Below are 15698 nucleotides of genomic sequence, written 5' to 3'. Positions count from 1 at the left end.
AAAATTTTGAATGCGAGTCAACAAACGAGATGACATGGCCTTTCACCTGTGACCCATCTCAAAAAGCTTAATAAGGCAAGATAGTGAAAAACCACATAGAAAAGAATTTGTTTCATATATTACAAATAGAAATCACAAACAGACATAGACTAACAACAATATTAGGTTATACTTTTGTTGCTAAGCAACATGACATAAAAGCTATTGTTGGAATGCATTGTTACCAAAACACATTGGCTTTTCTATATATTAGAAGTTGTTAATCTATGTCTTTCTGTCTGTGATTTCTATTTGTAATATAAGGAACCACTTCTTTTCTATGTGGTTTTTGCTTGCTTCATTAAAAAGATGCGCGATGCACATGCATATCTGTCTGTCTGTGATTTTATGGAAACCCCGTTCATGGCCCCATTGCACCCCCATCACTAAAATTGTAATTGGCAAGTTGTAATGTATGCCAAAATTTAAACAGAAAAGCTGAGATTCATTCACATAAGCCAAAAGAAGCTTCGAGATGAAGACTGTCCACCTGCAGGATGCGAAAATAGGTTCAGAATACACACGTTGACATAGTCATCTAGAATATATCAACCTAATAACCTGAGAGAAGCCGGGTACTTTTGCTAGTATTTTTATAAGAGCAAACTGATTGTAGGATTATTGGTGAAAATCTTGAATTTTTTTATGATAACTTGGATATGATTTTTTAATCATGCCTAAAATATGTAGTGTTAAACACAAAAAGATGCTTTTGTTTTCTTAACACTGAGTATAGTATTCACGACACAAGAAGCTGATAAATGATTATTTACTGTGCTATAAAGGATCGACATCAAGATTAAAAAGGGATACGTAAGTATGTGGCAGAGTAATATGATCCATGCTTCTGAATAAACACTACAGAACTACGTCACGTTTTATGTAATAATTCTTTGTAGATTGTTTTGTGAAGATAATTTAATAAATCTGTGAGTTTGTTATGCGTGTCCATGTTGTTTTTTTATTTTTCACACCTGTGATTAATTTTTTTTAATGCTTAAAGAGTCTTAAAAATTATGCTGTGTTTTGAAATATGTCCAATGGATAGTCACTGTATGTAAATATTATGGTGTAAAGCTTTAGCCGAGTTTGTTTAAATTGGGGAAATAAATGCTGCTGTTTTGTGTTATTTCTTGCTTCTAAGATTCTGGGCTATCAAATTTTAAAAAATTACTAATTACTTTTTTTGTGTATTCTGATAACAGTGTTTTTGTGTGCTTTCACAAGTAATCTGTAGCAAACATAATTTATCAAAGTGTATTTTGCTGACTTTTATGTCAGTAAAGTTTTACTTTCTGTCAGATAAATTTGTAAGATTTTCAGAAATGTTTCAAAACAATTTCTCTCCTAAGTGAAAGAAGGCCTGTGATGTGGTTCAAAGTTTTTATACGTATATATATAGAAAACCCAAGATATGTGTCAGAGTGTTTACATATAAAGAGAAAGAAGGCTCAAGATGTGTATGAGAGTTTTTTTATGTAAGCTGAAATAAGGCTTGAAATGTTTCATATACATAAAGAGCAAGAAAGCCTGAAATATGTGTCAATTTTATACATGTACCTAATCATTGATTTACTAAGTGTAATTTTAATTGAAGAATGTAGTTACTATTACTGTCATCATCACGTGGGCTGTGTTATTAAAGAACAAAATGTACTTTTAAAATATACTAAACAATATGTGAGTTTATTTTAAGCAGGAAATTTATTTATGTTAGGAGTCAAGATAAAACGGATCAGGATGTTATTAGAGAAAATCACAAGTTCTTGTGGTCATCAGATGATAAAGTTGATTCTTGGTTAGTGAGTTTATGATACTTTTGATGGAAATGTATGATTTTTTTATGCTTTTACAAGTAAGTTTTATAATTTACAGAATCTTTGTAGCTTTATTGTAAGTTAGAATTAAAAAGTTTATAATAAAAGCCTAAGACTTGCTCTTATATTTTTGAAATTATAAAACCTCTGAAAGTTTCTCATGTGAACCCATCTTTATGCATTTTATTTAATTATTAGAGATAATACCACAAAGTATCTGAAAAATATTAAGTTATAACTTAAGGTATTTACATAAAACGAGGAAAGAATGATCAATATTTTGATGTAATACTGCAAATAGTAAAATATTCATGGCTAGAAACTGAAGGAGATGTCTTTTTAATTGTTTTTTTTTTTTTTGTGTGTGTTACCAGGGAGAAACAACTTGCTAAACGCTACTATGATAAACTATTTAAGGAGTATACTATTTGTGACTTGAGTAAATATAAAGAAAACAAGGTAAGGTCAAACTGGTAGTGCCATTCATATAAGATATTATAAAGAGGTTGTTTGATTTATTTATAAGCTCTTCAAAAGTATTTCTTTGGTGATATCAAAAAATTAATATAAAACTCCATCTTATCATGAACCACGACAGTGGTTCATAATAGGGATTGCACAAAACCCTTAGAGATTTCAGGCAAAAAGCACCTTAAATAGTAAAGATTCATTTCAAACAACACTTTAAAACTTTTATTATGGACTCTTTAGACTGTACACATATAAAAATTTATAAAAACAAACATGCATATTAGACTTAGAAGGAATATAAAATCTGCTGAAAATGACCCGTTTGTAATTCCTATAATTATTATTCTCTTTCCTGCCTATAATGAAGATGGCTTTGTATATTGCACCCAAACCTTTAGTAGAATACTAGATAAGGTACTGCAAAGATTGTACGGGTATTGAAAAGTCGATTTGTTTCTTCTATATTTTATAAAGCTAAAAAAAATAATTCTAATGTAAATGATGTTATCATTACCCCTTGAAGTTAGCCTTCTTACTGAAGTTTGATGTTCCTTTAAAAAGCTTAAGTACAGGGTGAAACAGGAATTACCAGCCAGTAATAGATAAGCAATAAATATTACAGTTTGAACCTCATTGTATTTAGAACTTGATTATAAATACAACATTCCTATGTTTATTGAAACACTGTATTAAAAAACAAGTAAAGAAGAAACTTTTAAAAAAATGAAGTAAATATAATGATGGCTAATATCAATCCTTCAAAAACAATGAAAACAAGGTAGTAGCTCAGTAGGAAAAATTAAACTCAATTATGTTTGAATAGTTAAATATATTGCTATATATTAATTCTTGCCCGTGCTATTATGTATGGATGAGGCAAATGCCACCCCTACTATCTTGTTTTCATTGTTTTTGAAGGATTGATATTAGATGTCCCTACATTTACTTCCTTTTTTGCAAAGTTTTTCTTTACTTACGTACTTGGAGCTAAACTGGAAATCAACCTGGTCATCAGTGTAACTAAATGAATAACCTTTCTTACATATTTACTAATAAAAATTAGAATACATCATTTCATAAGTTGGGTACTCTTGCTGTTAATGATGTTTTTGACCACAAGCCTAGCTTGGGAGATTTGGGTTAGTTATTAAAACGTATATTAAGTTAACAATGAAAGTATAATACCAAAAATAAAAAGTAATAAAACTAGGTATTTCAGAAACATTCCTCACCTTTCTGCACTACAAAGAGCTATTACTTTGCATGCACTGCTTTGTAAATTCCTGCACATGCTGCAAGCCTTGAACAAAGCACCCTCCCCTACACATGTCAACTTATTTTTTGCCAGTTTATGATACAGTCAATCATTAAGCTGTAACCCTCCACCAATTGGAGGACAACACATCCTCTATGCACAGTAATCTTCATTTGAACAAAGGCTCATTCTTTGTTTTTCTAATTTCATGCAATGCTACTGGAGAGCTGTCTGAATTAGCTTTCCTAATTTTAAATTGATAGACTAAATAAAAAGAAGGCAACTAGTCAACAACACACTCCTCCAACTCTTGGTACACTCTTTACCAATCAATAGTTGGATTCACCATTACATTAATGTCGTTATGACTGAGAGGGTGAGCATCTTTGGTGAAGGTAAAGGGATTTGAATTCACAACCTGCAGATTGAGAATTGAGTACCCTACTACCAGGCCTTGCTAGGCCCTCATTCTTTCATTGGCACTGCATGTCTTCAGACATGTGTTTTATAGGAAAAACCAGAACTCTTGTCTTCTTATTTTAAACTTTCATTACCATTCTTAGTGTAGTCTTTTTTTTTCCTTCACTTTCTTGATCATATGCAAAAAGAATTTTCAGTTGAAATTTTGATTTGCATTACCTTCAATTTGATTTTCACTCAAGTTTGTACTTTTGGGGCATATGTCCTATTTGTTCCAGTTCTTTAACTCGGCATATGGGTTTTTTCCTGTACTCTTCATGGTTGGTATTAGGCCTAAGCACCATCGACATACCATGCTCATTTTATTTCTATAAAAAAATTGTGGATTCTGTGATAATCTTTTTATTTTATGAAAAAAAGACCCTCCATAAAATCAGTTTCATGGATCAACTAGATTATACATTCATGTTTCCACTTTTCTGATTATTCCCTAGGTTTTTGCACTCCTTCACAGGTGTCATCCAGTACTGTAATGGTAGCTGGAGGCACTCTGACAGTTAGTGGTATTACTGTCACTGTGCGCACATGGTTGGTTCCATTCTGATCTTGGATCCATGATATTCGATCTCCTGTCTCTGTTACTTCTGTTGAGCCTGCCTTATCTGGTATTTCTTTACTATTGTTTCCATGACTGCTTTTGCTTCTACTTCCCTCTTCCCATTGAAGATCAGGTAGTCCCAGTTTCATCCTTTGTTATTTGGATTCCACAGATATATGTTCCTTTTTTTTTTTTTCTCTAGGTATTTGGGCTTCCTTGATGCATGAGCCTTCATCATTTGTATCACTTCTTTCAGTTTTGGGACTTCCTCTTTTCCCTTCATTTTTTCCTTTCTTTCTCTCTCTCTCTCCTTATACTAGTCTTCCTCTCTTACCCAATTTATTTGCTCACTTTCATGCTTCCTCCTTTTCGACTTCATGATTTAAGATGAATTCCGTAGTTTGTGTTTTAAAATTTCTGATATTATTACCGCTACTTCGAATGACATTACTGGCTTCAGGTCTGAGGGTCTCAACTGAGAATTGTTTGGCTATCATTTGTCGGGAGATTGATCGTTATATGAGGTATCCTTTTTCCTCCTGCATTTTCTGAACCTGTTCATAATTATTAAGATTTTTACAGTTTTTTTTTTTCCTCCTTCTACCTATGCAATGACTTCCCAGTCAACTCTTACAAAGTCTACTTGTCCATTTTCACGGTTTTCATATCATACTGTTTCTTTTTTAATGTGACACCCATCTTTAGAGTCCCTTATTTCCCTTCCTTCCCCTGGAATCAAGGTTCATGCTGAGCATTTCATTTCTCAGTTGAGGACTAGTGTTAGCATGCCTCATCTTCCATGGACTTTTGATCTTTATGCTTTGGCTTAACAGAAGCTGATCAACTTTTTCTCGACTCCCAGCAGTTAGTCACTTTTGCTCATGTGGGTGGCTGTCCCTGATAATCCTATCCATTTCTCCCACTTCTTTTTTCCCACCTTTGTCTTACTTTTACAGCTCTCCTACAGTACTTGTTCAACATATGTCTTCTTTCTGTGGCCCTTCAACCATCCCCTGAGGGTTTTTTTCATGGGATACACTTTCCCTCCTTACTGCTCATTGGTGCTATTGTCTTTTTCAGCCCTATCCCTTCACACGTGGTTTTGTTGCTGTTAGGATCTTATTGGGAAGGCCTCTGTCTTTTTACAGGTCCTTCTACTTTCCCATTATCTTTGTGACTTCCAGATGGCTCCCTTCCTCCATCTTTTTGTTTTTGGAAGAAACTATTCAGTCAGGTATGTGGCCTCCACCTCATACATTCATCTCCCACTCTCTTCAGTGAGTAGCTGTTTCTTCCTCGTTAGGATACTGTCTTCTGACTGTTGCTATCCTTCAAATTTTGGTGTGGCCATGACTGGGTGAATTATCTTTTCTATTTATATTTTTTCTCTCCAGGGGCATGTCTCATTTAGGATTAGAATTCCATTCAGTGGCGAGTGTTGCCTGTACAGGTATGCTTCCTATATCTTAAGTCTGCAATATACAGCCACAATCTACACCCATGGCCTATAACATACACTGTTGAGATGGGGTGTTCCATAAGATTGCTAGTAGCTTTTTGCTTCATTAATGTACATGTTCCAGATCATACTAACCCATGGAATAAATGGGTAAAGCATCCCTGCTGTCCTTTTGATTGAATGAATCAGGGACAGTCTGCTTTTCAAAATAGGGTTTTCATGGTCACCCACTGCACTCTCTCTCCAGTGTTGGTATTCCTCCAGACTCTCCACCATGTTTTATCCCCCTTGTTCTTCTAGTGGAGTATGGGAGTCCTTGCCACTTTCCAGTTCTGAACCACTGGGGTGGTGGACCATGGAGGAGTCCTCCTGAATGTGTTCCCTTCCATTCAGTAGAGAGTAGGGCAGTTGTGTTCCATGCTCCACCTCCGAGCAGTGGGTTCTGGAGAAGGGTAAGGTTGCTTATATTTTCCAGATGTGATTCACTTCTGTGTGGTGGTACCTGGAGGGTGGTGTTGAGCTTCAACTTCTGTGCAGTCCCATTTGAGAAATGATGTTGCGCATATCTACAAATAAATCTGCTCCACCTCTATGTGGTGGGTCCCGGAGGGTGAAGTTGCTTATATTTTATAGATGCAATCCACTTCTATGCTGTAGGACCTGGGAGAGTTGCTATTGTGCTTCAGCCTTTGTGCTGTCCTATCCAGATGATGATGTTGCTTTGGAGCAGATCCATCACATTGCAGTTCACCCCTTTGATTTGGGATATCTCATCCTACCATCACCTGGATGTCAGTTCCCAGTGAGTGGTTTTGGATTAGAGCTGAACCAATCAAAATAAATCTTCACACATGTGTTGGTTGTGTTTCCTCTTCCTCACTCAATTTGCCTTTGGATTTCCACCTCTGAGCATTGGGTCCTAGAGGTTGATGTTGTGCCCAGCTTTTGTGCAGTTCTGTCTGGAGTGTGCAGTTGCTATATATTTCTAGAATGATCCACTTCTGTGCAGTGGGACCTGGAGGGTGGTGTTGTGCTCCAGCTTCTGTGTGGCCTTATCTGGAGGATAATGTTGATCAGGGCAACAGTTCTTCCTCTTGCGCTACTCCTCAGGGTGTTTTTACTGCCTGAGGTTGATGTTTGCAGTGGGGTGCCAGTCTGGTTGAGTTTGATCTTCCTACCTTCATTCAGATGTCAGGTTCTCAGATGTTTGGTTGGTTGTGGATTTTCACATGTGCCCAGTTCATAGATCAGTTTACATAGTATATGCTTCCTTTCTAATTAATTCGGGGTGAAGACAGTGTGGACCCTCCTCCTACCACTGATCGGAGGTTCTATTCCAGATGCTGCTTGGTTTTGGACTAGAGTTGACTGGCTGCATATGGTCCGTTGTGCCCTAGCCACTCTACACCTTGGAACACATTCATTTTAGCTTTCCCCACATTCCTGTCTGTTGATAGCTCTTCTACAGTACTTCTTCTACATGATTGAGATTCCATTATACTGTGGTCCAGATTCCAATCCAACCAGTTTTCTCTCCCCTTTTCAGTTGTGCTCCTCCCACTTTCCACCTGTGTATGCAACACCAGTTTCCACACTGGGTGCAGAGTATACCTGGTACAGATGTAGTGTAGTTTGCCACATGTGTTCCTTTCCCAACGGGGATCACACTTCATGAGTGTTCTTCAGATGTTTTCGAAAGATACTTGTTTCTTTCCCTTGCACCTGTAACTTGACCTATTCAATGTGGGATTCTAGCTATACATGTGAGATGAGGTAATGTATCATATCGGGAGTTATTATTTTCCTAAGCTGAAAATATAATTGTGATAGGTATTTACCTCCTCTCATACTTCCTACTCTTCCTCCCCACTGAAAACCAGTGCTTTCTTTTATGCTTAATCTCAAAGTAATATTTTGGTTGAATCAAATAGAGGAAGTAACTTGCATCAGAAGGGTGTGTTGCACTCCTATTGGTGGAGGGGTGTTGCATGATTATTTACATGTGAGACACAGTTGAATCACGTTGATCATGGGGTACATGGGAATTCGAGGCTTGTAGCATGCAAAAAAATGTTTACATATAGATAGCAGCACCGAACAAGAACAATATACATGTGGGAAGAGGTAAGTATCCATCAGAAATATATTTTCAGTATAAGAAAATAATAACATATGTTCTCTTTGACTTGAATGAAAGCTTTTTGTAGGTCATTATTTAAATGTTAGGCTCAAAGTGTATATATTTCATATTTTGTTTTAAAGATAGCTTTGCGCTGGAGAACAGAACAAGAAGTCATTGTTGGAAAAGGTATGTGCTCATCTTCATAGTTTTTATGCTTAATATTGTCAGTCCTAAAGCTAATTTTTTCCATAAGATTGTAAAAACATTTAAACTTTTTATCCCAGACCTTCTGTAAATATATTCCAAATATGGTTTGTATTGTTGAAGAGCATACTTGCAAAGTTTAATTCTCTTTCCATCAACCATTTCTTGAAATCACAAGTGAACATATAAGAATGAAGTGGTTTTGATCAGATTTATGCTTGCTTTCAGCTTGTATTACATTCTCACTTGTTTTGAAATATATTTATTTTCTCTGTGGCTCTAGTGGGTTAAAAGGTTTAGCTGCAGAAGTGGGAATTGTTATGGCTGTTTCCAGGGAGTATAGATCAGCAAAACAAAGCTGGAAGTTTTATTCAGTTTATTTATTACTTAATTTGTAGGCCAGTTCACCTGTGGTAATAAGCAATGTCAGAAAGCAGAAACCCTTCGAAGTTGGGAAGTCAACTTTAGATATGTGGAGCAAGGTGAACAGAAGAATGCATTGGTGAAATTACGTTAGTATTATTCTAAAAAAAACAGGCAAATGTTGTATGCCTCTTTTTATATTTTGCCTGTTTATTCTTCTATTTTCAATAATAAATATTTAAGTCTTATTATGTGAAAAATTTATTATTTTAAAAGTTAACAATGTCAAATTTAATGTATTAGTTGCTGCTTGCTCATCTGTTTGTATTCACAAAGATTTCTTTGTCTTGTAGAAATTTATTTGTTTGTTTTTCAAATAAATTTTTATTTTACAGCTAATAGCTCTGTCAGTGTGAAGGAAAGTAGTAATTGTTTCTGAATTTACATACACATCTAGGGCTTTGTCCAAAATGTTCATACAAACTGAACTACCACCATCAGCAGAAGGAAGTTGGTAGAAAGAAAAATAAAAGAAGTAACATTAGCACAGATGACAAAAATAAGAAGCAATGTTTAGAAATGGAAGGTGTGGGAAATTACAAATTCTTGTTCACATAGTTTAGTCTGATGTCAAACAAAACTAACTATGAAATGTATATTTTTATTCACAGCTTTGGAGTTAGTTTTGACTTGAAAATGTTCTTGATTAAAAAAAAAAGGAACAAAACCTTTACACTACCCTTCCTCTCAAAAACCTTTTGTAGATCTATTACATTGTTGCTTGTTCTTATTAATCTCCATCCCTAGTAGTAAAGTTTCCTTTTGATTGAGTGAAATTATTTTCAGACTAATATGCTAAATTTATCAAAGACCTAGTTATTGTGAGGAGAATAATTAGTACTTGAATTTTAGTTTCTCTTTGAATTGCTCAGTAAATGGTAAACAAAACATGCAATTAAGACCTAGGTGGATCTAAAAATTAGTACTTTTGTAAGAAAATGTGTTTCAGTATATGTTAAGAAAGTTTTTCATGTATGAATATTTTTGTTTGTTTTATTGATAGTGTAAACTTGCTTTGATTCAAGTAAATAAATAAAAATTCATTGATCTGAATTAAGATTGAGACCAAATGTTAGTTATGATAGCTATCAGTTGTAGATTTTATAAAGTTGTGAGTCATTATGCTTATTAAGTTTAAGACCTTTAGAAAGAGTGGGTTATAATGTATATAATGCTCCAAAAAATTACTCTTATAGTTAAAATACAAATTGGAGTAAAAACCAAAGTGCAACTAGTGTGTATTGTATATTGGTAAAAGTAAAGAAAAAAAATTATAACAAGAAGATAGTCAGTATTGGTTTATTATTATTGTTATTATTATTTTGTGGATTAATTTCTTTTTCTGTGTTGCAGCTAAGCAAGTAGAAGAAGATGAAAGAAATAAAACTTTTTCAATAAACACAGGAATTAACCAAGCTGCTGGTACTAGTAATGAAGTCTCAGATATCTGGAAAACACCTATGAATGCTGAGAAAGAAAAATCTAAGGAAGATGAGTTTGAAGAATATCTGGCAGATATGTTGCTCTGAGAAGTTGGGGCAGTTTTTGTTGAAGCAACACAAACATTATTCATTATAAGGTTGCTTATGTCAGTAAATGTGCTGTGAATACAGCTGGCTGAGTGATTGGACAAGCATAACTAATTATAGCCGTGTAATAAATATGTTCAAAAATTGTCTGTGAATCCAGATGACTCACTAGTTGGATAAGCAAAACTGGTATTATAGCTGTTTAATAAATAAGTGTAAAAGTAAATGTTGAAGTAAAACATACATGTATGACTGTCCTCATTCCATTAAGTTAAAAACATTTTCTTTAATTTTCTTATGAGTTCAATCCATCCTTAATTATCTAACTTAATCTCATGCTTCACATTCCTGGCATTTACTTATAATACCATAACTTCAGAGGTATATATATATTTCTGTTTGGTAATAAAATCCATTATATGTATTAATTATTGTGTTCCCTATGTTCAGGAAATTTTCTACATTAACAATATTAGCTTTCTTAAAGAATGAAATAACGTAATATCTTGTTAACTCTGATAAGTATGTTAGCCACAGTTTTGTAATTTGATGCTGTGGCACTGTCAAGAGGAATTGTTTTTTTTCACAAACTCATAAAAGAATTTTATAGAATAATCTGAAATTGGTAGCCTAAGCTGTTTTTAAACTAATGCTAGTTGAAATACTTAGTGAAAATGATACTCTCTGATGACTATTTTGCAATATTGTTCTGGTTTAGGTTTCTTCATTTCATTAATTATATATATAAAATTTTCATACCAGTTTGTTCACATACAATAATCATTCCCCATATTTATTTTAATATTTGTTTTGTTTTTTGCTGAAATGACTGTACAAAAACTTTACATTTTTCCTTTATCAGGTGGTCTACTATATAGATTTATCTTTTAATAGGGGGCACAAGTTGGTTATGTGGTAAAGCTCTGGGTATTGGAACTTATAAGCTGGATTGAAATCTGTGATACCGCAAACTTTTCTCTGTACTCTAAGTTATGAACGCATCATAAGAGTGACAATCAATCTTTTAGCACAGATGATGGGTGATATGTGCTGCTGACTGGCTACATTCCCTAAGTATTTTAAAATTAGAGATGGCAGCAAGTAGTCATAGTAGCTTTCCATAATACAATACAAGTCTTTTAATAGTATGACAAGATATGTTTTTAGTTTTTACATCAAACATTTGATAGCTTTTAAAATTTGAGAACTATTGGCTATAAATGGTGGAAAGATTATTACTTTTTGAACTTTGAACTGTATAACTGGAAACTTTCAAAGTCCAAGTTTAATCTGCATCTAAAACTTAACAATTTCTTTTTTTTTAGTATTTCCATGCCTTCACTGTTATGGTTTTTAAGCCTATCCAATCACCTAAATATAATTATTAGTTACTACCTTTTTTATTATTGTTGATTACTAATTGGTTTTTATCCTACATTTCAACTGCTAATCTGCTTCTGTTTTCAGGGAAGTCCTGAAAAAACTATATATTTGTTGGTGGTAGCCTGATATACTGTCCACTTACCTTAAGCCTCTTCCATTAGGACTTTAATTAGCTCACTTATTTGAATGTTTTCAAGAGTGTTATCCAGGCTTTGCTAACTTCTGTACTAGGTTGGCTGAGTTTTTAACAGTTGGATGTATGTACAAGGCTTCTTTTATCTTTTATTACTTTGGTTTATATCCTATTATTTTAATATTATTCCAGTTTGTTATATGGCCTTCACTACATGATGAGCTATTGCAGAGTCTTGTATGTCTATTATGCTCTTGAAATCTATATTATGTTGGATGTTGTATAAGGTATTGACACTATACACCAATTGAGAAAATCATACAGTGCCAGCCAGAATGGGTCCAAAAATAGTAGACTTCACAAGTGCACATTGAGAAGGGATACACAGCACCTCCAAGTGCACAAATTGTGTTTTTTGGTGCACTAAATACTTCATATAGTACATTATTACTGTGTGCTGCAGTGATAGAACCAATGCATGAAATTGTTTCTTGTCCATAAAGCAGGCTTCACTTGCTTGAACGTTATGTATCTTAAGTTATGGCTGATCTGTGGCTATGAACACTTAGCTATTCAACTTCCCACTGAATGGTCTTTAGCATGGTGAGTGAAATAGAACCAGCTGTACAGCTAGGGTTATTCATACTGTAATTGACAATGAACACATGATTTCCAGAACTTTTGAGATCATTGGTTGATGATTGTGCAAGAAATTTAGACTCACTACAGTGATAGAAAGTATATGTCAGTTGAATATGTCAGTGTATTTATGGGGTCAGGTGGTTATTTGGTTCAGAAAACAATAACTTGCCACCACATAAATATATGTGATGTGTGTCCTTGAGCACCAGGCGATATAATCAACGCTAAGATACAGCAAATGTAAAGACTGGAATCATACAACATTCAAAAAAGTGTTTGATCATCCCCTGCTGAGATTGTCAGGAAAATTAAGATAAAATAAGATTCTGTTTTACACTGATAAATGTTGTACCTTGTATTCACAATAATTTGTTACTATGAACAGAAAATATCTGGACACACAAGGTTCTTGTTGGTTCTGCACATTCAACCTATTTCTGGATAATGGCAAGTCAAGTTAGATGATGAGAGCAGACCTAAGGTTGCTTTCAGCACTCCAAATGGTTTGTCAGATACTGCACTTGCCATTCAACTTGTGTAATGTGTCTGCCACTTTTGAGTCATCACAACTAAATGAAATATTGTTATTTTAGTGCTTCCATCATCCAGCATACTTGATCTTTGTTGTTTGGTGAATGCACTAATGGAATGCTTAGAGGTAAATGGCTGCTTTATGAGGTATACCATCAAGAACCATTTCACCATTAGTGTTCAGCAGCAGTCCCGAGTGGAGAGGCTAGCCAGGGCCAGTATTACTTAATATCAACCAGGACCTCACTGCTTAGCAGATCAGGGCTGTAATGCATTCACAACAGTAGTGTGTTATGTTAAATCTGAATGCTCACCTTGCACTCTGCTGAATGCAGAGGTTGCATACCATTGACACAAGTCTCTGTCTTTGGTGTTATTCACTCTTTTGGTATGGTAAGATTAGTAGGACAGTTATGGTTACTTGCCTTTTCTACCTCAAGCATGGTGAGGTGAAACATGTCAGCTTGTCATTATTCATAGGTGCATCAAAAGAACACCTGGACCATTTCCTGAAGTTGTTAACTGGAACATATTGATGCAGAAACAGCAGATATAGTATATGGTTTTATGCATTTAGATTCTGGCCATCTCTGTGTTTGGACGTCATCAATGCAGAGCTATGGAGAATGTTTGACTCAGCAGAAAACAACTATACAATGGGTCAGTGTTGGTCATTGACATAGACTCTACCAGAACTTGTTCTGTATAGAAAGACATGTTCTGGCATGGCTGTTGCTGATCAGAAGGATATTCTTGTGAACAAGTTTATTGAGGACCTCACAAGTGAATGTACATAACCCCGACATACATCATCTTGGTTCTAACACAATTTGAGATGGTCACCTTGACTGAGGTACCTGATTATCAGAAGCCTGCAGAGGTTGATGCAATGAACCTACTTTCACATAGTTTCCTGAAGCTTCTGTATCTCAGAAAGCCAAGAATTGGAGCAATCTTCTCTACCACAAGCACCAACAGACACTGAATATCAGCCAGGCTGGGTTATTCCTGATGGGTGGCTTTCAAGACTCTCTCATACTTGCTAGAGCAATCTGAGCCAGAACTCTTATTGAGAGAATTTTGCGCATCTACTTCAACTGCAGACTGGTTGGGCAATGAAAAAATAGTCTGTTTCTTTTTTGTCTAAGAATCTGACAGCAGCAGGAAGGAAGAAGATGGCCTATGACAGCTACAGCTATAGCTAAGTTAAATTAGCAGGCTTCTTGCGCTACTTAATATATCTTTCATTGCATATGTTTGTAAAAACTATGGTAGTTTATACATTAGACAAACAGGCCGCCTACTCTGTGATCGAGCACGTGAACACCTAAACCATATCAAACTGCAGAACCAAGATACACCTATAGGCAAACAGTTTACCAAAAACAACCATACAATCATATACTGGATTTTTCAGTTCTAGGACTTGTGAATGTTCCAACAGACATTCACTAAAGATAACAGCTACAAAGGAAATTAATTTGGGAACCCTACAACAATCTCGTTTAAGTGAACGTTTCCTTTCTTACTGCCCCCCAGTGGCACAGCGGTATGTCTGCGGACTTACAACGCTAGAATCCGGGTTTCGATACCCGTGGTGGGCAGAACACAGATAGCCCTTGTGTAGCTTTGTGCATAATTAAAAACAAACAAACCTTTCTTACTATTTTTTTTTCGTAATTTGTTTTCATTTTATTCTGTAACATATGCAGATCACAAACCAATATAGCAATCTACAAAGCCTATATGCGTCCGGTAGGTAATACAGCATGGTAACTGTCAACATGCCTGATGAACAATTTAACAGTATACAGAGAACTTAAAACCTAGCAATTACAACAGCCTTCCGACTTTCGCAATAAATTTACAGTGAGTACTTAGAAAAAGTCAGCAAATATAAAAGAACATACAATTATCCTCTTAAAAAAACCAATCAATTAAACCGAACTAACAAATCCGTTCCCATCTCTCGCCGCCACCCCTGAATCTTGCAATCTTACATCACATCTTCCAATACTATATACCCCCCAGTGGCACAGCGGCATTACATGATTATACATTTGGATGGCATGCTGCACTATTCAAACACCCACTGAGAATCACAGAATAGTATTTCAGTGCATCAAGATATTCAGTATACATAAAGCTCAAGTATTTGTGCGTGTATGTGTGTCAAATGTGATTTATTACGGTGTCCGTGTAATTTTTTGTTGTGAAATCTAAATCGTCTCTTTATGTGTCCTACTCACCATCTTTTACTATCATCCTTAAAATTTGAATTATAGATTGTCATTTTAACAATGTGGTGTAACTTACTCTTATTAATTGTTTGGATTGTGGTAAATCAACCCACTAACTGCCTGACCACAACACAAACTATGATGAAGTTTCATATTCAAAGAGAAAATGTTATGGGTGAAAAGAAACGAGGACTGCTTGTATTTTGGGATAGCTCAATTGGATGGAGCACTGGCCCTGGGTTCATGCTCCTGTCCCAAGAGTTCCTTTTCACTTTTAATAATATTTTTAAAATGTTTACGTTCATTGATTCATAATATGAATTAAATAATAGTAATGAATCATCCTGGCTTGAAACAATGAATTACAAATTCATTGTCTCACCACAAGGGGAGATCCTGTCTATTTGTTGAAGGTCCTAACCAGGACAATGG

The 15698-nt window shown here is 35.0% G+C and overlaps 1 protein-coding gene across 1 annotated transcript in view; it reads left to right on the top strand.

Moving 5' to 3' along the window:
- LOC106470041 (protein FRA10AC1-like) overlaps positions 1 to 10580 on the top strand; it is a 24018-nt gene extending 13438 nt beyond the window's left edge. Inside the window, exons 3-9 of the mRNA XM_022398590.1 lie at positions 776 to 852; positions 1757 to 1837; positions 2231 to 2315; positions 8322 to 8367; positions 8784 to 8897; positions 9206 to 9334; positions 10162 to 10580. Coding sequence (XP_022254298.1) covers positions 776 to 852; positions 1757 to 1837; positions 2231 to 2315; positions 8322 to 8367; positions 8784 to 8897; positions 9206 to 9334; positions 10162 to 10337 — 708 coding nt within the window. The 3' untranslated portion in view covers positions 10338 to 10580. The remainder of the gene's footprint in view (positions 1 to 775; positions 853 to 1756; positions 1838 to 2230; positions 2316 to 8321; positions 8368 to 8783; positions 8898 to 9205; positions 9335 to 10161) is intronic.
- Positions 10581 to 15698: the final 5118 nt, after the last annotated feature.

This window comes from Limulus polyphemus, unplaced genomic scaffold (assembly GCF_000517525.1).
Source record: "Limulus polyphemus unplaced genomic scaffold, Limulus_polyphemus-2.1.2 Scaffold3787, whole genome shotgun sequence".
Lineage (NCBI taxonomy): Eukaryota > Metazoa > Arthropoda > Merostomata > Xiphosura > Limulidae > Limulus > Limulus polyphemus.
This window is presented reverse-complemented; position numbering and strand designations above follow the sequence as displayed.